The 24868-nt window shown below is 46.4% G+C and overlaps 2 protein-coding genes across 4 annotated transcripts; one reads left to right on the forward strand and one right to left on the reverse strand.

The window, feature by feature from the left end:
- Positions 1–881: 881 nt before the first annotated feature.
- LOC109754911 (protein RAFTIN 1B) lies at positions 882–2631 on the forward strand. Of its 2 annotated transcripts, none has more exons than XM_040395334.3 (3): positions 882–1018; positions 1157–1286; positions 1415–2631. In XM_040395334.3, the coding sequence occupies exons 1-3, from the start codon at positions 974–976 to the stop codon at positions 2452–2454; spliced, it is 1215 nt and encodes a 404-aa protein (XP_040251268.1). In that variant the 5' UTR covers positions 882–973; the 3' UTR covers positions 2455–2631. The 2 variants fall into 2 exon arrangements, with proteins under 2 accessions (XP_040251268.1, XP_020169394.1); XM_020313805.4 differs by having other exon boundaries at positions 1157–1277.
- Positions 2632–3023: 392 nt separating this feature from the next.
- On the reverse strand, positions 3024–6197 carry LOC109754913 (transmembrane 9 superfamily member 12). 2 transcript variants are annotated; one of them, XM_020313806.4, is made up of 2 exons: positions 6093–6197; positions 3024–5372 (listed from the first exon to the last, which is right to left on the reverse strand). In XM_020313806.4, the coding sequence occupies exon 2, from the start codon at positions 5323–5325 to the stop codon at positions 3340–3342; it is 1986 nt and encodes a 661-aa protein (XP_020169395.1). In that variant the 5' UTR covers positions 5326–5372; positions 6093–6197; the 3' UTR covers positions 3024–3339. The 2 variants fall into 2 exon arrangements, with proteins under 2 accessions (XP_020169395.1, XP_020169396.1); XM_020313807.4 differs by having other exon boundaries at positions 5772–6184.
- Between the last annotated feature and the right edge of the window lie 18671 nt (positions 6198–24868).

Genomic DNA, 24868 nt, shown 5'->3' on the forward strand with positions numbered 1-24868 from the left:
GGTTCGTCTATCTTTGACTTATTTTTTGGCTTTATTCTTTATTTTTTCATTTCGATTTTTCCCTCTTCCTCTATACCTATCCCCTAGGTACAACGTTTGCATCAATAGAGAATCTGTATTATTCCATTCCAATTTCTTCCCGAAACTTTCCAAGAAAAATCCCGAATTGAATCCAAAATTAACAGGTTAATGAAACTGGCTTTCGTGCTATGATGAGTCATCCGAGATCTTTACAATGACCTATGTCGTGTTGAAGGGATGGAGCAACATTACCCATTGATAAATATTTAACTTTAAGTCATTTTTACATATTTTTTGATTCATTCAACCGTGAAGCACCATAGGTATCTAGGAAATAGTTACTTCCAAGTGAATCTTTCCTAGATACCTAAAATCCATTTATTATAATCCATTTCACGAAAATATAGATTGTACCAAAGATGCAAAATTGTTTTCTTTTTATTCTAACTCAAAAAAGAAGAAGAAAATTGCAATGTATTTAAAACGAGAGTTTATTCTTAAGTAAATCAATTGGAAGATACTTCTCTAGAGTGTCCCATATATGTTTCTTCCATACTAAAACTGTCAATTCTCAGAAGATGTTCTTTAGTCTTGCTCAAAATGGCCAATATATGGCATCTCGTTTCTCCCTTCGTCGCCTTCCTTCGCCCTGGCATCTCCGATGGCCGATGGCGGTGGAGCACAAGGAGCGGGGTGCCGTTAAGGTCGGCAGGACAGCATCAACGGCGCCGTCGAGCTCCAGCCTTGCGCCATCGCACTCCCTCGACGGCTCAACCGAAGATGCTCTATATCTGGTTGGCAGGTGTGCTAATGCACGTCCATTTCCTGTCGAGCCGACGACGCCTATAAAGTACCCCGCCTGATCGCCTCGTCATTCCCAAGTGCAAGCTCTGGAGTAGCTTTTTTTTTTTTGCGGGAAGCAAAGCTCTGGAGTAGCTAGCAGCGCACATCCATGGCGCGCTTCCTCCTTGCCCTCCTCGCTGCCACCGTGGTCGCGGTAATGGTCAAACAAGCCACTAAGCAACGCCATCATCTCTGCATGACATAATTCACTCACGCGTACGATTAATCAATTACGTACAAAGTGGCGCTAACTACACGTCCGGCCGGCAACGGCCTGTTTCGTTCGTCTCAGGTTCAGGCTGGAGGTCAGCTGGCCCAAGCGGCGCTGGCGCCGGCCGAGGTGTTCTGGCGCGCCGTGCTGCCGCACTCGCCATTGCCCGACGCCATCCTCCAGCTCGTCCAACCTGCAGCGGGTCTGTCTTGCATGTTCCTCATCGCCCTGCATTAATTGTCTTCTCTCTTCTCTCGAGTTTGATCATCTCAAACACAAAAATGCATGCACGCATGGATGATGTTGGGTTTATGGGCATGAGTGTTGCGTTGTACGCAGACACCAGCTTCTTGAGCAAAGGCAGGGTCAAGCCTCCCTTCGACTACCAAGAGTACATCCGCTCGTCGTCCGATGATGAGTCGAGCGAACGCACCGCCGGAGAGCGGGAGTTGGAGTACGACGACTACAAAGGCGCCGACAAACGCCGTGACGCCACCTTTAACCCTTTCAACTACATGTACAAGGCGCCTAGCAAAACACGGCCGAGCCCTTTCGATTACATGTACAAGGGGCCTAGCAAAAGCCAAGCGGGAGAACGGCTTGGCGCCCCCGCTGGTAACCCTTTCGGGTACCACTACAAGGCGCCGAGCAGCAGCCATGCCGGAAGCGGGGCGTCCACGGCTAGGGTCGGCAAGGCGGAGACGACGACGGTGTTCTTTCACGAGGAGGCGGTGCGCGTCGGCAAGAGGCTCCCGTTCTACTTCCCGCTGACGACTCCCGCCGCTCTCGGTTTCCTGCCGCGCCAGGTCGCCGACTCCGTCCCGTTCACGACGGCCGCGCTACCCGGCGTCCTCGCGACGTTCGGCATCGCGTCCGACTCCGCCACGGTGGCCAGCATGGAGGCGACGCTGCGCGCCTGCGAGTCGCCGACCATCGCCGGCGAGTCCAAGTTCTGCGCGACCTCGCTGGAGGCCCTGGTGGAGCGCGCCATGGGAGTTCTGGGGACCCGGGACATCAGGCCGGTGACGTCGACGCTGCCCCGCGCCGGCGCTCCGCTGCAGTGGTACACCGTCCGCGTCGTGCGGCCGGTGGAGGGGGGCCCGGTCTTCGTGGCATGCCACGACGAGGCCTACCCGTACACCGTGTACCGGTGCCACACCACCGGCCCGTCCAGGGCGTACATGGTGGAGATGGAGGGCGCGCGCGGCGGCAACGCGGTGACCATCGCCGCCGTGTGCCACACCGACACGTCCCTCTGGAACCCGGAGCACGTCTCCTTCAAGCTGCTCGGCACCAAGCCCGGCGGCACGCCGGTCTGCCACCTCATGCCGTACGGGCACATAATCTGGGCCAAGAACGTGAAGCGCTCGACTGCGTGAGCGTCCCGGCCAGCTCTGTTGTCTCGCCGGAGCCAAGATCGATGTACCACTAGTCTACTACTATCTGTTTCTTACCTACGTATTCTGTTGTTCATGCCACCAGATGGTCACCAGAGCAGCGTTTGTAATAAAAGAACAGCTTCTGCAGAGCTGTGTTTATTTACATTACATTTGCAATTCGTATTCAACTGCATACAAAAACTCTGTACTTTTGCATGTCACTGTGCCACAGAACCACTAGCATGCCAAGAAATGGCTTCCTGGACCGCTTAAGTGACCAATATGGCTGTTCGAACCATATTCTTGTAGAAGAACAAATGGGACATTCTGTAGAAGAAACATAAAGAATTTTTTCTTGTAGAAGGAATATGGCAGGACCCTGCCATTTGGCTAACAAAGTGTCATTCTGTAGAAGAAACAGAATGAAATTTCCCAAGGAATATGGCAAAAGACATCTGGCTTTTGGTTGGAAGGAAAAACGACATTGTAAAAGAAACAGAAAGCGTTTTCCGATAGTTTTGAAATTAGGTCAAGAAACACGTAGCAAATAATGTTCACACATTAAGATCTTTTACAAAATAGATGGCTACCATGCCTTGCCACTCACAGATTAGAGTTTCATAGTCATTACCCCTTAACACTTTGTAGATATGGGTTGCAGTATCTATCCGAATAAGTGTAGCAGCTGACCAAAATCTACTTAAGAAAACATCTGCAGTTGAACAACGGGGCTACATTTACTAGGGAAAAACTGCATCGACATCTACTAAAAACATCTGCAGTTGATCAAAATCACCTCATTAAACTGCGCATCTCATCGGTGAAACTCACGCGCGTACTTTTAGCAATACAGATACAGAAGGCCATTGATATGGCAACCATCCATCAATCGATCTTCACGGACGCAAAGAGGTAGTGCACGAAGGATATTGACGTCAAGAAGCCAATGGTTCCAGTGGCAAGCATGATGGCGAATGCCATGAGGAATGAGTAGCCGATGTAGAGCATTGCAGAGACAGGACCGCTCAGGCTTCTGAGATCAAAGACCAAGTAGTTGATGGAGTAGAGGAACACGTAGAGCGCAACAGAGCCCGAAGCAAAGAAAGCCTTCCACCACCACCTCCAGTCCTCAACACAGAGATTCATGTATGTAAGGACAACAGATACCTCGGCGCAAACAATGACAAGCATCAGCAGGACAATCAGCAGGAAGCCAAACACATAGTAGAACCTTCCAAGCCAGATGCTCGACAGAATGAAGAACAGCTCAATAAACAGGGTTCCAAATGGCAGCGTGCCTGCTCCAAGGACCAGAAGCCATGATGGATATTTCCGTGCAGGGATCTCTCTAGGAATCTGGTTGGTGCGAACAGGAAACTCAATTTGCTCTGCTCTTGTACCAAGGAAGCCACCGACAAGCGTTAACGGCACAGAGATACAGAACCACAGAGCCAGAAGGGTGAAAAATAATGATATAGGTAAAGCTCCAGTGCTCTTGCTTCCCCACAACACAAAGTTTAAGATGGTAAGGACCGTAAACATGACACCAGGGAAAAAGCAAGCAGTCAACCATGAGAGTGATCTCCATCCTTCAGACGTTCCCTTAATAGTCCTCCATAGCCGAACACTGACATACCCAGCTACAATACCAAGGAAAAGATAGAGAATAATCATTCCGGTAAGAAGCATTCCTCTTGAAGCTGGAGACATGAACCCAAGTGTGGAAAAAACAATTGTAACAATTGACATGCCCAGAATTTGAACTCCATCACCAATCATGATGCATAATAGCTTGGGGCAAGTTGGCTCTCTGAACACATCTCCAACAACAAGCTTCCACCCAGATAGCTCCTCATTCATCTGTGCTTGCGCTTCCTTGTCGAGCTCTTCATATGTGGTGAGATCCCTCCTGACAGTTCTCAGGAATATAATAAAGACGATTCCTGCCAAGAACAAGATGACCATGAGGGAGTTCATTATAGAGAACCAGTGGACCTTGGCACCAGCCTCCATCTTCAGATAAGCATCCCACCTAGATGGCCACCTGATGTCACTCTTCACAAACTCAACATCATAGGTAAATGTGATCCTCTCCTGTTGCCTGATCACTTGGGACATTCGAAGCTCCACCGGGCAGCTCACAGGTTCAATGGTGTCATGCATGTTAAGCTTAGAGAAATCCTCGGGGTCACGCTTCACACTGCAAGGCACGACCTCAAAACCAACAATCTGATACCCAGACATCCCCTTCTTGTCCATCTCTGATATGACAGCAGATCCTTCTTCTCCAGTACCGATGATTTCTACATTTGTTCCTTCGTACTCATGGACCAAGACCTTAAACTTTAAATGGTTGATGATATAATCATCAGCACTACCAGCGGGAGTGTAACCAACAGGAAAACCAGTCCACTGTACTGTGATACCATTCTGCTCAGCGAAACGCATGACAGGCAGATTGTCCAGCATCATGTTCACCTGATATAGATCACGGGCCCGCTGCTTGAGAAGCTTTGCATCATTCTCATTAAGCCCTTTCGTGGTGCAGAGGAAGAGGGACTCATTGACATTCACACGGAACCGGTAGGGTGAGTTGTCGATCTGGTCACCCATGAGAAGCTCACCCAGGTTCTCGGCGCTCTTCTTGATGCCACCAGGTGGACGGCAGTATGGCAGACTGTAGTAGCTGAACGGCATCTCAGTCTCAATGGACGTGAGTGAATTAACCTTTGCCCATATATCCTCACCTTGGGAGTATGTGTGCATGTAGCTGCCAGGCAAGTAGAATGCATTGCCTGGAGACAAAGTCAGCAACAGCACAGCCAACAATAACAGAGCCAGACAACGAGAACTGTGCAGCGCCCCAGCCATCTGAAGCACAAACTCTCGCCAACAATTTAGAACATGTGAGGAATACCCTGTAACAAGAACATTTTTATTGATCAAAATCACGCATAAATTACATCCATCGTTATTTTGGTATGTATCTTTTTATCTGGACAACAACATCTGAAAGGTGTAATGATAATTGCAGAAGACTAGTCGTTTCCTAGAGCAAGAACATGCAAAATCCATCCATTCCCTCATAATCTAGAACAATCACATCTAAGTTACTAGTGAACATTAATTCCCCTCCCATAAACAATAATTGACTACGTTAAGAAGTAACTAACGCAGTGCAACCAAACTAGAACAGTGATTTCTAAGTATAGAAGCGCGATGACAAAATTCTCCAACAAACAGAGGGCACAGCCACTCACTGGGAGCAAAATACTGCAAAAGGTTACTATGAAACTCTAAAATACAACAAATCTTACCTCTAACCAGAGGAACAATTCCTTATTTCCTACGCGCCCAAAATCGGAAGCGTTCGGCAACCATGAAACACTTCACGGTTGACACATCGATGGCAGAGCAGGTACTGCACCCCCCATGACCACGTACCTACGCCGAAAACCCCCGCAGATCTACAGAAAAGCGCCTAAGGAACTCGGAGATCTAGAGCAAGCAACTGCGGGGGAATGAAATCCGGGCGCAAGGCTGCAACACCGCGCTGCTGGTAGAGCTAGGGACGCGAATAGAAGGAGTGGGAATGGGTGGGAGCGTCGAGAAGGTTCCAGAACTGCGGAGGAAGGTACCTGACGGTGGCGCACCGGGAAGAAGCGAGGGCGGAGCTGGCGAACGGGATGGGTGGATCCGGGGAGGGGAAATATGGGAGGGCAGGCGCACGGAAAAAAAGTGGGCAAGGGGGGTCGAGATATTTGGGTGGCGCATCCAAATCTTGGCGATGTTGGGCTGGGCTGCTGCAGGATAGGATTTCCATTTCCTGGCCCGGTGGTGCTGCCGTTTCGACCGGCATCTTCTCTCTTTTTTTAGGGAAAGCCTTCATATCGGTTTTATTCATTAGGCAAAACACTTACATCGTTTTTTTTTCTGTGAGAACACTTACATCGTTTGACAAGACAGACACAAGAAAATTAGGAGGATCCTCTTGCACACAAGAGGGCTAAGCTCCGACTTACTAGCTAAAACATGTCCCGCCATATTGGCTTTCATGGGACAAAACTCGAATGAAACATCACTAAACTCATGACAAAGGAAGAAACAATCATCGTAGATCGCTGTTGCAGGTCTAAGAGAATGGCCACCATGTTTCATAATCTCGATCACTTCCTATGTGAAAAGAACTTAAATTTGTGGTTGAGGCAATGACAGATAAGTATCTTGGATTACCCTCGCATGTGGGGGTGGACCGCGGTAATTGTTTTCGGCATCTGCTTGATAGAGTCTGGGCTCTTATTGATGTGTGGAATGAGAGGATGCTATCACTAGGAGGGAAAGAAGTACTGTTAAAATCTATTGCATAACCGGTATATGCAATGTTCGTTTTTAGTTTGCCAAAGTATTTATGCAAGAGTATTTGTGATGCAATTACTAGGTACTGGTGGGGTGGCTCGCATAATCAAAGAAATTGCATTGGAAAGCTTGGTGGAGAATGTGTATCCCGGAAAAAGAGAGAGGAATGGGATCCGTGATTACAATGTTTTAATCAAGCAATGTTGGCTAAGCAGTGTTGGAGACTTATATGTGAACCACACTCATTATGTGCTCAGGTACTTCGAGCAAAATAATACCTTGATGAAGACCCTTTTAAAGCTAAGCTATAAAAAGGTGCCTCGTTTACATGGCGCGGTATCATGTCAGGATTAAAGACTTTGAGGAGGGGTGCAGTTTGGAGACCAGGTAGTGGGGCAAACATTAAAATTTGGTCGAATCTTTGGATTCCAACTACTCATGATAGGCGTGTTTTGACACCACGTGGGAATTGTCTTCTTGAGACTGTGCAGGATCTTATTGACCCTCAAACAGGCGAGTGGACGTCAAGGAAGCAACGAGGCGACCACGAGGTAGGAGGGCGCGCCCAGGGGGGTAGGCGCGCCCCCCACCCTCGTGGGCCCCTCGTGGCTCCACCGACCTACTTCCTTCGCCTATATATACTCTTATACCCTGAAAACATCTAGGAGCACCACAAAACCCTATTTCCACCGCCGCAACCTTCTGCACCCGTGAGATCCCATCTTGGGGCCTTTTTCGGCGCTCCGCTGGAGGGGGAATCGATCACGGAGGGCTTCTACATCAACACCATAGCCTCTCCGATGATGTGTGAGTAGTTTACCACAGACCTTCGGGTCCATAGTTATTAGCTAGATGGCTTCTTCTCTCTCTTTGGATCTCAATACAAAGTTGTCCTCGATTCTCTTGGAGATCTATTCGATGTAATACTTTTTGTGGTGTGTTTGTCGAGATCCGATGAATTGTGGGTTTATGATCAAGATTATCTATGAACAATATTTGGTTCTTCTCTGAATTCTTATATGCATGATTTGATATCTTTGCAAGTCTCTTCAAATTAGCAGTTTGGTTTGGCCTACTAGATTGATCTTTCTTGCAATGGGAGAAGTGCTTAGCTTTGGGTTCAATCTTGCGGTGTCCTTTCCCAGTGACAGCAGGGGCAACAAGGCACGTATTGTATTGTTGCCATCGAGGATAAAAAGATGGGATTTATATCATATTGCTTGAGTTTATCCCTCTACATCATGTCATCTTGCTTAATGTGTTACTCTGTTCTTATGAACTTAATACTCTAGATGCATGCTGGATAGCGGTCGATGTGTGGAGTAATAGTAGTAGATGCAGAATCGTTTCGGTCTAATTGTCACGGATGTGATGCCTATATACATGATCATGCCTAGATATTCTCATAACTATGCACTTTTCTATCAATTGCTCGACAGTAATTTGTTCACGCACCGTAGAATTTGCTATCTTGAGAGAAGCCACTAGTGAAACCTATGGCCCCCGGGTCTATTTTCCATCAGATAAGTTTCCTATCTATTTTGTTTTGCAATCTTTACTTTCCAATCTATACCATAAAAATACCAAAAATATTTATCTTATTATCTCTATCAGATCTCACTTTTGCAAGTGGCCGTGAAGGGATTGACAACCCCTTTATCGTGTTGGTTGCAAGGTTCTTATTTGTTTGTGCAGGTACTAGGGATTTGTGTGTAACCTCCCACTGGATTGATACCTTGGTTCTCAAAAACTGAGGGAAATACTTACGCTACTTTGTTGCATCACCCTTTCCTCTTCAAGGGAAAACCAACGCATGCTCAAGAGGTAGCAAGAAGGATTTCTGGCGCCGTTGCCGGGGAGGTTTACACCAAGTCAAGTCAAGAGTTGATCTCCCAGCAACCAGCCGATTTCTGGCGCCGTTGTCGGGGAGATCTACGCACAAGTCAAGACATACCAAGTACCCATCACAAACTCTTATCCCTCGCATTACATTATTTGCCATTTGCCTCTCGTTTTCCTCTCCCCCACTTCACCCTTGCCGTTTTATTCGCCCTTTTTCCGTTCATCTTTTTTTTGCTTGCTTCTTGTGTGCTTGTGTGTTGGATTGTTTGTCACGATGGCTCAAGACAATACTAAATTGTGTGACTTTTCCAATACCAACAACAATGATTTTCTTAGCACTCCGATTGCTCCTATTACCGATGCCGAATCTTGTGAAATTAATGCTGCTTTGTTGAATCTTGTCATGAAAGATCAATTTTCTAGCCTTCCTAGTGAAGATGCCGCTACCCATCTAAACAACTTTGTTGATTTGTGCGATATGCAAAAGAAGAAAGATGTGGATAATGATATAGTTAAATCGAAGCTATTTCCGTTTTCGCTTAGAGATCGTGCTAAAACTTGGTTCTCTTCTTTGCCTAAAAATAGTATTGATTCATGGAATAAGTGCAAAGATGCTTTTATCTCTAAGTATTTTCCTCCCGCTAAGATCATCTCTCTTAGAAACGATATTATGAATTTTAAGAAACTTGATCATGAGCATGTTGCACAAGCTTGGGAGAGGATGAAATTAATGATACGTAATTGCCCTACACATGGTTTGAATTTATGGATGATCATACAAAAAATTTATGCCTGGCTGAATTTTGCTTCTAGAAATCTTTTAGATTCGGCCGCGGGAGGCACTTTTATGGAAATCACTTTAGGAGAAGCTACTAAACTCCTAGATAATATTATGGTTTATTATTCTCAATGGCACACCGAAAGATCTACTAATAAAAAGGTTCATGCAATTGAAGAGATTAATGTTTTAAGTGGAAAGATGGATGAACTTATGGTTTGCTAATAAGAGTGTTCCTTCCAATCCTAATGATATGCCTTTGTCCACTTTGATTGAGAATAATAATGAATCTATGGATGTGAATTTTGTTGGTAGGAACAATTTTGGTAACAACGTGTATAGATGAAATTTTAATTCTAGGTCGTTCCCTAGTAATTCCTCTAATAATTATGGTAATTCCTACAACAACTCTTATGGAAATTTTAATAAGATGCCCTCTGATTTTGAGACTAGTGTTAAAGAATTTATGATTTCGCAAAAGAATTTCAATGCTTTGCTTGAAGAAAAATTGCTTAAGGTTGATGAATTGGCTAGGAACGTGGATAGAATTTCTCTTGATGTTGATTCTTTGAAACTTAGATCTATTCCACCTAAGCATGATATCAATGAGTCTCTCAAAGCCATGAGAATTTCTATTGATGAGTGCAAAGAACCGCTAGGATGCATGCTAAAAAAGATTGTTTTATGAAAGCGTGTTCTTCTAGTTTCCATGATAATAAGGATGAAGATCTAAAAGTGATTGATGTGTCTCCTATTAAATCTTTGTTTTCTAATATGAATCTTGATAAAGATGGGACTGGAGATGAGTCAACTTTAGTTAGAAGGCGTCCCAATGATTCGGAGTTTTTAGATCTTGATGCGAAAATTGGTAAAAGTGGGATGGAAGAGATCAAAACTTTACATAGCAATGAACCCACTATTTTGGATTTCATGGAATTTAATTATGATAATTTCTCTTTGATAGATTGTATTTCCTTGTTGCAATCCGTGTTAAATTCTCCTCATGCTTATAGTCAAAATAAAGCTTTTACCAAACATATCGTTGATTCTTTAATGCAATCTTATGAAGAAAAACTTGAATTAGAAGTCTCTATCCCTAGAAAAATTTATGATGAGTGGGAACCTATTATTAAAATTAAGATTAAAGATCATGAATGCTATGCTTTGTGTGATTTGGGTGCTAGTGTTTCCACGATTCCTAAAACTTTGTGTGATGTGCTAGGTTTCCATGAATTTGATGACTGTTCTTTAAATTTGCATCTTGCGCATTCCACCATTAAGAAACCTATGGGAAGGATTTATGATGTTCTTATTGTTGCAAATAGGAATTATGTGCCCGTAGATTTCATTGTTCTTGATATAGATTGCAATCCTACATGTCCTATTATTCTTGGTAGACCTTTCCTTAGAACGATTGGTGCAATTATTGATATGAAGGAAGGAAATATTAGATTCCAATTTCCGTTAAGGAAGGGCATGGAGAAATTTCCTAGAAAGAAAATTAAATTACCTTATGAATCTATTATGAGGGCCACTTATGATTTGCATACCAAAGATGACAATACCTAGATCTATTCTTGTTTTTATGCCTAGCTAGGGGCGTTAAACGATGGCGCTTGTTGGGAGGCAACCCAATTTTATTTTTGTTCCTTGCTTTTTGTTCCGGTTTAGTAATAAATAATTCATCTAGTCTCTGGTTAGATGTGGTTTTATGTTTTAATTAGTGTTTGTGCCAAGTAAAACGTATAGGATCTTCTTGGGTGATAATTATTTGATCTTGCTGAAAAAGACAGAAACTTTCTGCTCACGAAAACAATTGTTAAAAATCACCATAAAGTGATAAAATACTGATTCCAATTTCAGTAGATCAATAAACAAATTATTTAGGTCGTCCTATTTTTGCAGAATTTTTGAGTTACAGAAGTTTGCGTATGATACAGATTACTACAGACTGTTCTGTTTTTGACAGATTCTGTTTTTCATGTGTTGTTTGCTTATTTTGATGAATCTATGGCTAGTATCGGGGGGTATGAACCATAGAGAAGTTGGAATACAGTAGGTTTAACACCAATATAAATAAAGAATGAGTTCATTACAGTACTTTAAAGTGGCAGTTTGTTTTATTTCGCTAACGGAGCTCATGAGATTTTCTGTTGAGTGTGAAGTTTTCAAGTTTTTGGGTAAAGATTTGATGGATTTTGGAACAAGGAGTGGCAAGAGCCTAAGCTTGGGGATGCCCAAGGCACCCCAAGGTAAAATTCAAGGACAACCAAAAAGCCTAAGCTTGGGGATGCCCCGGAAGGCATCCCCTCTTTTGTCTTCGTCTATCGGTAACTTTACTTGAGGCTATATTTTATTCACCACATGATATGTGTTTTGCTTGGATCATCTTGTATGATTTGAGTCTTTGATTTTTAGTTTACCACAATCATCCTTGCTGTACACACCTTTTGGAGAGACACACATGAATCGGAATTTATTAGAATACTCTATGTGCTTCACTTATATCTTTTGAGCTAGATAATTTTGCTCTAGTGCTTCGCTTATATCTTTTTAGAGCACGGTGGTGGTTTATTTTATTGAAATTATTGATCTCTCATGCTTCAATTATATTATTTTGAGAGTCTTTTAGAACAGCATGGTAATTTGCTTTGGTTAAAATTTTAGCCCCAAAGTGATGAGCATCCAAGATAGGTATAATAAAAACTATCGTATAAAGTGCATTGAATGCTATGAGAAGTTTGATTCTTTATGATTGTTTTGAGATATGAAGATGGTGATATTAGAGTCATGCTAGTTGAGTAGTTGCGAATTTGAGAAATACTTGTGCTAAAGTTTGTGATTCCCGTAACATGCACGTATGGTGAACCGTTATGTGATGAAGTCGGAGCATGATTTATTTATTGATTGTCTTCCTTATGAGTGGCGGTCGGGGACGAGCGATGGTCTTTTCCTACAAATCTATCCCCCTGGGAGCATGCGCGTAGTACTTCTTTTCGATAACTAATAGATTTTTGCAATAAGTATGTGAGTTCTTTATGACTAATGTTGAGTCCATGGATCATACGCACTCTCACCCTTCCACCATTGCTAGCCTCTCTAATACCGCGCACCTTTCGCCGGTATCATACACCCACCATATTCCTTCCTCAAAACAGCCACCATACCTACCTATTATGGCATTTCCATAGCCATTCCGAAATATATGGCCATGCAACTTACCACCATTCCGTTTATTATGACACGCTTCATCATTGTCATATTGCTCTGTATGATCATGTAGTTGACACCGTATTTGTGGCAAAGCCACCTTTATAATTCTTTCATACATGTCACTCTTGATTCATTGCATATCTCGTACACCGCCGGAGGCATTCACATAGTCATATTTTGTTCTAAGTATCAAGTTGTAATTTTTGAGTTGTAAGTAAATAAAAGTGTGATGATCATCATTATTAGAGCATTGTCCCAGTGAGGAAAGGATGATGGAGACTATGATTCCCCCACAAGTCGGGATGAGACTCCGGGCTAAAAATAAAAAAGAAAAAAAGAAAAGAGGCCATAAAAAAAAGAGAAAGGCCCAAAAAAAAGAAAAAAAAATGAGAGACAAAGAGAGAAGGGACAATGTTACTATCCTTTTACCACACTTGTGCTTCAAAGTAGCACCATGATCTTAATGATAGAGAGTCTCCTATGTTATCACTTTCATATACTAGTGGGAATTTTACATTATAGAACTTGGCTTGTATATTCCAATGATGGGCTTCCTCAAAATGCCCTAGGTCTTCGTGAGCAAGCGAGTTGGATGCACACCCACTTAGTTTCTTTTGTTGAGCTTTCATACACTTATAGCTCTAGTGCATCCGTTGCATGGCAATCCCTACTCACTCACATTGATATCTATTGATGGTCATCTCCATAGCCCGTTGATACGCCTAGTTGATGTGAGACTATCTTCTTCTTTTGTCTTATCCACAACCACCATTCTATTCCACATATAGTGCTATGTCCATGGCTCACGCTCATGTATTGCGTGAAGATTGAAAAAGTTTGAGAACATCAAAAGTATGAAACAATTGCTTGGCTTGTCATCGGGGTTGTGCATGATTTAAATATTTTGTGTGATGAGATAGAGCATAGCCAGACTATATGATTTTGTAGGGATAGCTTTCTTTTGCCATGTTATTTTGAGAAGACATGATTGCTTTGTTAGTATGCTTGAAGTATTATTGTTTTTATGTCAATGCTAAACTTTTGTCTTGAATCTTTCGGATCTGAACATTCATGACACAATAAAGAAAATTACATTGAGAATTATGCTAGGTAGCATTCCACATCAAAAATTCTGTTTTTATCATTTACCTACTCGAGGTCAAGCAGGAATTAAGCTTGGGGATGCTTGATACGTCTCCAACATATCTATAATTTTTTATTGTTCCATGCTATTATATTTTCTGTTTTGGATGTTTAATGGGATTTATTATGCACTTTTATATTATTTTTGGGACTAACCTACTAACCGGAGGCCCAGTGTAAATTGCTGTTTTTTGCCTATTTCAGTGTTTCGCAGAAGAGGAATATCAAACGGAATCCAAACGGAATGAAACCTTCGCGAGGATCGTTTTTGGAACAAACACAATCCAGGACACTTGGAGTAGACGTCAAGGAAGCAACGAGGCGGCCACGAGGTAGGAGGGCGCGCCCGGGGGAGGGGGGGGTAGGCGTGCCCCCACTCTCGTGGGTCCCTCGTGGCTCCACCAACCTACTTCCTTCGCCTATATATACTCTTATACCCCGAAAACATCCAGGAGCACCACGAACCCCTATTTCCACCGCCGCAACCTTCTGTACCCGTGAGATCCCATCTTGGGGCCTTTTTCGGCACTCCGCCGGAGGGGGAATCGATCATGGAGGGCTTCTACATCAACACCATAGCCTCTCCGATGATGTGTGAGTAGTTTACCACAGACCTTCGGGTCCATAGTTATTAGCTAGATGGCTTCTTCTCTCTCTTTGGATCTCAATACAAAGTTGTCCTCGATTCTCTTGGAGATCTATTCGATGTAATACTTTTTGCGGTGTGTTTGTTGAGATCCGATGAATTGTGGGTTTATGATTAAGATTATCTATGAACAATATTTGGTTCTTCTCTGAATTCTTATATGCATGATTTGATATCTTTGCAAGTCTCTTCGAATTATCAGTTTGGTTTGGCCTATTGATCTTTCTTGCAATGGGAGAAGTGCTTAGCTTTGGATTCAATCTTGCGGTGTCCTTTCCCAGTGACAGCAGGGGCAGCAAGGCACGTATTGTATTGTTGCCATCGAGGATAAAAAGATGGGGTTTATATCATATTGCTTGAGTTTATCCCTCTACATCATGTCATCTTGCTTAATGTGTTACTTTGTTCTTATGAACTTAATACTCTAGATGCATGCTGGATAGCGGTCGATGTGTGGAGTAATAGTAGTAGATGCAGAATCGTTTCGGTCTACTTGTCATAGACGTGATGCCTATATACATGATCATGCCTAGATATTCTCATAACTATGCACTTTTCTATCAATTGCTCGATAGTAATTTGTTCACCCACCATAGAATTTGCTATCTTGAGAGAAGCCACTAGTGAAACCTATGGCCCCCGGGTCTATTTTCCATCATATAAGTTTCCGATCTATTTTATTTTGCAATCTTTACTTTCCAATCTATACCATGAAAATACCAAAAATATTTATCTTATTATCTCTATCAGATCTCACTTTTGCAAGTGGCAGTGAAGGGATTGACAACCCCTTTATCGCGTTGGTTGCAAGGTTCTTATTTGTTTGTGCAGGTACTAGGGATTTGTGTGTAACCTCCTACTGGATTGATACCTTGGTTCTCAAAAACTGAGGGAAATACTTATGCTACTTTGCTGCATCACCCTTTCCTCTTCAAGGGAAAACCAACGCATGCTCAAGAGGTAGCAACCTCCAACTTATGGCAGCGGGAGTGGTTCTATATCACTGAACCCCGCAGTACCAAATGGGCAACCACGCCTGCGTTTCGATCAGGCCCTCCATTGCGACTCGCATCGTGGATTAATAAGGGTCTTGATTGGGGATCAACTGATGAAGTGCAGACGCTGCAAAGTCGTATCCAGAGCATCCTTGAAAAGGACACCGGCCTCATTAACGTGATCCAAGTGATGCTAGTCCGCCGGATCCTCCCGTGCCAGCGATGGCCTCTTTGCATGTGGGAGTTCAATCCGGAAGGACCGCGGACCCTTCAGCAAATCTTCGGCACAACGTACAGAGGGATGTGGAAACTATTCTTTAAGAATCGAAAGCAGTGGCCGGACACATCCGAGGACATCAGCCTCGACTGTAACCATCTAGATACCTCAGTAAGCACCCAACTTCTGAACGCAACTCGATTGATTATCCCATAGCGATGTACTGAGAAACCTATCTTCGACCAGGGCTGGATAAAGAAGGCGGAACGAATTAGGTGTTCGGCTCCACTTCCCGAAGACCCAACGGATCCTGTGTTAATGAGGATGCTGGCCCCGACGCTGTATCAAATGCCGGCGAAGGAGGACAAGAAGAAGTGCAAAAGGGCTGAAGGCGGCCTCCGCTCAAAACGTATACTGGACGCTACGTCCGAGGAGACTGAAGCATCCTCTTCTGAAGACGAAGACTAAGGGGAAGAAGAAGGGGATATCCCTTCCCCCACGGGAAGAGGAGGACTGCCTCCGAAGACTTGGAGGTGGGGGCACCCAAGAGAGGGAAGATATCCCTATCAGATGGCTCGGGTTCGGAAGCCGATGTTGACGCCGAGCTCCTCTCTAGGGACAAGCCCTTTGCCGAATCGTAAGTGAACAAGGATGCTCCATACATGTCCCTTTTTTGGTTTGCAAGGGTAACATTTAAACTATATGTTTGCAGTCCAGCCCGCTATCTACCTCAACAGCCCTCCTCATTGGGGGACTTGCCTTCGGAGATGATGGAAAGCGAGACGCCTCCACAAGCTTTCTCGCCCCTAAGGGCGGACGACTTCGAGGTGTCATTTCGAAGGATCTCCCCTGACCATCCAGCAGCGCGGGGGACAATGAAGACAGCGCCCGAAGGTGATACTTCGACCGTCAAGGGTCCAGGGGAGGCAGCCCCCACGGGGACCAACAATGAGGGCCCCGAACTATCCGGTTTACAGCCGAAAACGACTCTAGGGTCGAGTAAGTGTACCCTTTTGAAGGGAGTCCATACTCCTGCAGCAGCCTCCGGAAATCCGGAGGTGCCGGATACACTGACGGGCACATTGCAAAGTGCGTCCATCTCAGAGGAACATCGTACCTTAATGGGTACGGTAGTTGAGAGGATTCTGTCCACGAGAAGCGGATTGAATGAAGCCTCCGCGGGCCTGCTGATAGGCTTCGAGGTATGCAATGTAATATCTTTCACCGCTCTTTACATGCAAAATGCGCCTGTTATATAGATAGTAGCCCCTGAGACTCTGGTCGGTTTCCACAGGGAGGCGATCAGAGGATCAAAAAGATATGCTCAGGAAGTAACATAATTAATTTGAAAATAGGTTGTTATGTCAATGGCGACTGCCCAAGCTGTGGAAGTTGCATATCTAAAGCATAAACTTGAGTTAGCTGATGAGGACATTATGCTTATTAACAGGCGGCTCGATGAGGCACAAGGTATGTTTTTGGACAACCCGCTTATGCATGTATAATAGTATGAGCACGAAGCTGAAAATTATACACTGTGACATGCATAACTGTAGATGGTGCTACCGCGGTTGAGACCCTTCGTGCCGAGCTTGCCCGGGCCAAGGAGCGGGCCAGAGTGAGCAATGCAGCTGCCAAGAAGGCGGCTGCTGATTTGAAGGCCGAACAGGCCACTCGGCGCCAGTGCGAGGAGAGAATATCTACCATGGAGTGAGAGCTAAAAGATGCCACTGGCAAATGCAAATCACTCGAGGAGGATAACAAAGCCAAGGCAGCCGAACTTGACAAGGCCTTACAAGAGGCGAGAGAAGCACGGTCCGAGTCTAGAGCGGCTCGGGAGGAGATCCGGCAAGCTGGGGAGATAGCGGCTGGTAAGCCCTTTCTTTTACAGACTAAGTTCGGCGACCTGAAGTATGCTCTGCTTAATCAATTGTGGAGTTCTCCAGACGCGTTCTTGGACCTGCCGAAGAGTGTCTCTGACGCGGCGCAGTTCTTCCAAGCGTAGGATGGACGTGCTTCGGAGAAGCTTTTCTGGTCACAATTCAATGTGCCACGGCGTTCGGCGTTGCTGAATGAACAGATGGCCCAGTGGGCCGAGCTCCACAAGATGTCCGGAGCTGCCATGAAGGACGTCGTGGTCCGGCTATGGCCGGCTGAACCCCTTCCGAACAGCTATTTTGGTTTGGTGCAGCCACTTGTCGATGCAGTGCCGCGTATCGACGCCGTCAAGCGGTCGGCGTGCATAGAAGGTGCCCGAATGGCCTTCGCCCGTGTCAAGATGTACTGGGCGAAGATGAAGGCCACCAATGTTGCAGTTAAGGGCCCGCCCAGAGGCAAGGACCATCGCACGCCGGAGCATTATTTGGAGGACGTCCTAGAGGGCGCCCGCTTGATAGAGGGTCAATGCTCGAAGGATATTATGTTCAAATAAGTGTACCGGAATTGTGAGAACAATATTGTGATACATTAAGGCTGTGTTATATTGATGCCTTTGTTTGAAAGGTATTTCCTCCTGTGCGGCCATTTTTATAATCTGAAAGTTTGCCAGTCGTCGGCTTCGGCCCCCTTGTATATAATACGGGGGTGTTCGGAATAGCACCTGATCACACTTGACCCAACGTCTTGGTCCGTAAAGGAGGTGTTAGTGCGGCGAACTAGGCAATCGGACTATAGGGCTTTACCACTTTCACTTAGCCATAGGAGTTTGACGGTGGGACTAGATGCAGCCCCTGGCACTACAAAAAAAAGACACATCCGTGACATTTTGGGCCGAACGAATTTTTTTCCTGTCATACATATGACACTTCTATGACGATAATTGTGACAAAACCCGGTATCATCTTAGATGTGGTGGGCTCCTACTTCTATGACAAAAAATCATGATAGAAAATGGGCTTTTCGTCCTGGGCGGGCCGGAGACGCAGCTGCATGACATTCTTTGGGCCGTCCATGACGGAAAAAACCGCGGTAGAAGCGAGGGCGAGGAAAATTTCGGGGAGTTCCCAGTTACGGTGGGAGGTCAGGGGCCGAGCAATGCGCGTTTCTCTCGTACACGTACGCGCGTGTGTGCGAGGCGTTGGCTCTAACTGAACCCGAGCGAGGCGTTGGGCTCTAACTGAACCCGAGCGATTGCACTGCAGGCTACGCGTTACTGAACCCGAGCGATCGATCGATGGCTGTTAACTGAACCCGATCAAGCGATTCCTTCGCTACTGCTGCTAACTGAAGCCGATCGATGCTGCCTCTGGGATGAACAGTGAGCGTTGCCGGGGGGGTTTGGATGAACAGTGAGCGGTGGCGTTGCCTCTGGATGAACAGGACCCCGTGGTGTGGTGGAGGGCTGGATGAACAGTAGACGGTGGAGGGGTGCCCGTGGAGGGGTGGTTGAACAGGACCCCGTGGTGTGGAGCGCTGGATGAATAGTAGACGGTGGAGGGGTGCCCGTGGAGGGGTGGTTGAATAGGACCCCGTGGTGTGGAGGGCTGGATGAACAGTAGACGGTGGAGGGGTGCCCGTGGAGGGGTGGTTGAACAGTAGCCGGTGGAGTAACGCGCAGTGGAGGCTGGATGAACAGGAGCCCGTGGAGGCTGGAGGAGGTCGATGGTGGAGATGAACAGTATCCCGTGGAGTCCCGTTTTGCGGTACGCCACACCCCTCCCGATGAACAGGACCCCAATTTCGACCATAGGAGGTCCGTTTCGTCCGTTTTGCGGTACGCCACACCCCTCCCGATCAACAGGACCCCCGTTTCGACCGTAGGAGGTCCGTTTCGTCCGTTTTGCGGTACGCCACACCCCTCCCGATCAAGAGGACCCCCTTTTCGACCGTAGGAGGTCCGTTTCCTCCGTTTTGCGGTATGCCACACCCCTCCCGATCAACAGGACCCCGTTCCGAACGTAGGAGGTCCGTTTCCTCCGTTGTGCGGTACGCCATGCCTCGTTTCCATCGCCTGTTCCGTCCAAGCCCTCCCGATGAACACGACCACGCATTCCGTTCCGACCCAGCCGGTTGGCTCCCACGCGTTCCGTTGCCTCCCGATGAACACGACGCATTCCGTTGCCTCCCCATGAACACGACGTATTCCGTTGCCTCCCCATGAACACGACGACGATGCTGTTTCTCCGTTCCGACCCAGCCATGTCAACGAGCCCTCGCCGTACGTATGCGCGAGTAGGCGTTCGAGACCCCGCTCGTATGTAGACATACGTGTCCGTATTTTCTTTCTTGCACCCTGGCCGCTGTACGTACTTGTACATGCTACGTGCGCGCCTCTACTACGACACGTGCGCGCCTCTACATCCACCAGTATATATGTACGTACACGTTCGCGACCAGAATGACAACGCTACGTACGCTTCGACCAGGTGGGTCCCGACTGTCAGGCACTTCCTTGCGTGCGAAGACGTAGCTGGTGGGTTCCAGCAGTCAGGGGGCCGAATCGTTTTGTTTTTTTGCCCGGACGCACTTCCTTGCGTGCGAAGGTGTAGCTGGTGGGTCCCAGCAGTCAGGGGGGAAACGTTTTTTTGCGAAATACGATGGCCCGTCCGGTGGGTCCCCAGGTGGAGGAATAATTATTTTGCGCGTAATAAGGAGGCACTTCCTTGCTGCGACCGTGGACCCAGTTGTCAGTGTCTCCACGCACAGTACTCTTCCGATGGAAGTCGGTCGTTGACCACGCCGTGCCGAGAGCACCACGGCGGTGGACGACGGCGAGGCCTAGGAAGGGGACGACACGGAGGCAGGGAAGACTCGGCAGTTGTTTCCCATGCGGAGGGGAGTACGACTGTACGAGGGTTTACTGGTTCGTCTGCCGTCGCCGGAGAATAACAGCAGGTGTGGGTGAGTAGAGGGATGGCTAGGCCAGCGATGGGAGCACGGTGGGGCGGTGAGGCCTGCGCGGCAGCACAGCCGGCCGCGGGGAGGAGGGAGCAGGCAGTCCCGCCGACGCTTGTTTGAGCGGCTGGAGCAGGAAGAGCAGAGATTGAAGAAGCACGACGGCCGTTGGATGGACATCCAACAGTCAGTGCTTGTGCGTCAACCTTTTTTTAGGAAAGCCTCAAATCTATGGAAAACATCATACAGCCCATCTGCCATTATTTCTAATAATTTACAGCCCATTTGCTAATTCTTAAGGTTTTTTTGGAGCCAAATTCTTTTTGTTAGCATTACAGCCCATATTGTGGCCACGGTTAAAAAATTATACGAAATTTTGCATATTTCGGTGCGGTCCGAACTGTTTTTAATCCCGAAATTTCGACTCACATTCAAACTAATTTTAAAAATAAATGTATATCAATATAAAATCCAACAAATTCTCCACGCATAAAAATTAATGTAATTTAAAATCTTGAAATGAAAAAAAAAGATATTTGAAACTAATTGCCGGTTTGATGTGTTTTAAAAATGTACAGCCCATTTCTCATTACTGATGGGCCATTTTCTCGGCCAGCCGAATGAAAGCTCTCCTCGTCTTGAAAGATTTGCAGCCCAACAGGCCTGACAAAGCGACTTACTTGGCAAATCACAAAAAACTGGGCTGTGGCCGTGGACCCAGCTGTCAGCCTCTCCACGTACAATACTCTTCCGATGGAAGTCGCTCCTTGGCCACTTTGACCACGCTGCGCGGAGAGCACCACGGCGGTGGACGACGGCGAGGCCTAGGAAGGGGACGACGCGGAGCCGGGGAAGATGCGGCAGTGGAAGCCCGCGCGGAGAGGAGTACGAGGGTTCACTGGTTCGGCTATGGTGTGAGGCTGCCGTTACCGCAGGGCCTGGCCAGCGGTGGGAATAGTAGGGGGCGGTGAGGCCTCTGCGGCAGCAGAGCCGGCCATGGGAGGCAGGAGCATGCGGCACGACCGGCGCTGCTTTGGGCGGCTGGAGCAAGAAGACCAGAGGTTGAAGAAGCACTACGGCCGTTGGATGGACATCGTACGGTCACTGGAGCTAGAATCGTTCATATTGACTAAGTTGACAAAGCCCTTCGTCCCCGTCAACTTAGTAGGCCCACAAGTCAGCCTCCCACCAAGGTGGGTCCCAGCTAGCCAGGGGAGTATTCATTTTTTTGTGCGTAATAAGGAGGCACTTCCGATGGGTCCGAGCTGACAGCTGGGGGAATTTTTTTTCGCAAAATACGATGGCCCATCCGGTGGGTCCCAGCAGTCAGGGGGAAATGATTTTTTTCGCAAAATACTGGTGGCCCGTCCGGTGGGTCCCCGCTGTCAGGTGGAGGAATAATTATTTTGCGCGTAATAAGGAGGCACTTCCTTGCGGCCGCCGTGGACCCAGCTGTCAGCCTCTCCACGTACAGTACTCTTCCGATGAAAGTCGGTCGTTGACCACGTTGACCACGCCGCGCCGAGAGCACCAGGGCGGTGGACGACGGCGAGGCCTAGGAAGGGGACGACGCGGAGCCGGGGAAGACGCAGCAGTGGAAGCCCACACGGAGAGGAGTACGAGGGTTCACTGGTTCGGCTGCGGTGTGAGGCTGCCGTCGCCGCAGAATAATAGGGGGTGTGGGTGAGTGGAGGGATGGCCTGGCCAGCGGTGGGAGTAGTATGGGGGCGGTGAGGCCTCCGCGGCAGCACAGCCGGCCACGGGAGGCAGGAGCAGGCGGCACGACCGGCGCTGCTTTGGGCGGCTGGACCAAGAAGACCAGAGGTTGAAGAAGCACTACGGCCGTTGGATGGACATCATACAGTCACTGAAGCTAGAATCGTTTATATTGACTAAGTTGACAAAGCCCTTGGTATGCTCCAACTTAGTAGGCCCACAGGTCAGCCTTCGAAACGGTGCGCCCCAGATGTCAGGGGGAGGAATCATTTTTTGGGCGGCCGAAGCTAAGAATATCCGAGATTGAAGAAGAAGCACGACATCCGTTGGATAGACATCCAACAGCCACTGCTGCTAGAACCGTGTGTTGACTATAATAAGTTGACAAAGCCTTGCATACGCGTCAACTTATTTTTTTTAGGGGACGCGTCACTTAGTAGGCCCACAAGTGTGTGGCAGAGAACTTATAGCCCATTTGCGTTTTGTAAGAATGTACAACCCATTTTTGAATTCTAATGGAATTTACAACAGCACATTTATAGTTTGTTAAAAGTACAACCCATTTTCTAGCTAGGACAACGATTAATAATTTCAACCAACCGTTGAAGACATAATTCAATAAAATTTCCCACATTTTGATGGGATCCGAAATATTTTTATCCCGAAATTTCTAGTCAGATTAAATGTAAATTTGTATTACGTAAAAATCCAACAAAACATTGCGCGTGCAACAATGAAAATTTAAGATTTTCAAAATCCATAAATAATATTTTATAAACTAATTTCGTGTTTGGTGCATTTTTTTATAGTTACTGCCCAGTTTTTATAATTACATCCCATTTATTATTTTTTAAAGCCCATTTTCCTGTTAAGCCTAATGCATCCCTCCTAGGAAAGATTTGCAGCCCAGCGGGGCGGAGAATAATAAGTTGACCTTGCCTGGGTATTCCTCAAAAAGACGTATAGCTGGGCTAGCCATTTTCATCTTGAAAAAATTAGTATCTGGGCTGGATATCTGGCCTAGGCTAGACGGGCCACAGCCCGCCCAGTTAATACCCTGCTCTCCTCTGAACAACAATGAAATCATCGCCAAGAAAAACTCTGCAGTGCTCACGCCTCAAAAACACAAATACTCCTCGAGCTGCTTGGTCCCAGCTGTCGGCCGCACCTTGTGCAATTCTCTCGTTTATATTGACTACATAGGTTGACAATGGTGTGGGACCGTGATGTCAGGAAACTAGGAGAAAGCAAAAAAAAATATAGTTGTACATAATAAGGAGGCACTTGCGTACGTACGGCTATGGCCCTAGTGGGTCCCTAGTGTCATCCAGTCAAAATAAAGTCATCTCCTGAATCCTCATGTTCGTTGACGATGTTCACAATGCTCGGCGCCACGGCGAGCGCAACAACTTGAAGGACAACGGAGAGGGCCTCGCGGGCCCTACTGATGGTCTGATACAGCGCCCGCTGCTCTTTCAGGAAGCCAGGATCATCGGACACCTATGAGCACCTTCGAGAAACTGAGACGGCATGAAACGGTAAGGCCGCGCTTGGGAGCTCTGGTTTATTTCAAACCTGTATTAACATACAAGTGTAATTTACTCGTCATCGGAAACAACGCGTAAAATATAGGCGTAATGAAACCGAGGGCCCGAGGTCTGTAAGTAAAACCGGCGGGTTACGCGTGTAATTTGAGAGACCGGTGTATATTTTACGAGCACTGCTATATGGACGACATTACCAGACGATACATGCACGACGTGCGTATCATGCCATCCATGGGCAAGGATGAAACAGCAGCTAACGGCTGGATTAGCAATCATCCAAGTGTCGTTCAATGTTTTTATCGTGTGTGAAGTACTTCTGATATTTTACTAGTCGAAATCGACCAACCAAGCGCCTTCGCCCGAGACCATCTGCTTTAATTTACAAGCGTCAGTTTTACAAGAGGTTTTGGTTGGAAAACGACGATCCAATCACGGCCTAATATCATGAGTTGGTCAAAAGATCATATGGTTTCACGTCTAACCTACCCGACTTGTCGTATAGGCGATGAATGAAACATCAGACGATGAACTTCTTAAGCACGGAAACAACAGAAGAGGATGATCTTCTTAACAAGCAAAACACTGGCATTAGATCGACATGCAAAACAATACGAAGCATTATTCTCAGGAGGCACGGTGAACAGCTCGTGATGCCGCATGCCACAACATTCCAAGCTCAACTTTGCAATCAAACACAAGGCCTGGCATTACATAGCCAATATTCAAAACAAACTCTTAACACAAGAATATCTCAGCAGAGTAACTATTTACTTCTAAACTGAACACAGGAATAGGAAAAAACACTCGACGCTGCTCACAGCAAGGGCGTCCCACTCAAAAATATCAAATGCATGTCTTCTGGCTAACATCAATGAGAAAATTTTGACAAGGTTTTCCAATTCCAATATATTAAACTAACGTCTTCTTGCTAACATCAATGATTAAACTTTGACAAGCTTTTCCCATTCAAAATATGTAATGCCTATGATCGTGGAGTCCTGTCGTAGCTTCTTGTACTTGTTTGGGCACTTTTTGCCCAGGGCACTCCACGTGTTGTTAAATTGCCAATGGTCTCTGCAGACTGGTCATGTCATCGGTGTCTAATAATACTCTGTAAAGCTTCTCGGT

Source organism: Aegilops tauschii, chromosome 7, assembly GCF_002575655.3.
Source record: "Aegilops tauschii subsp. strangulata cultivar AL8/78 chromosome 7, Aet v6.0, whole genome shotgun sequence".
NCBI classification, from domain to species: domain Eukaryota; kingdom Viridiplantae; phylum Streptophyta; class Magnoliopsida; order Poales; family Poaceae; genus Aegilops; species Aegilops tauschii.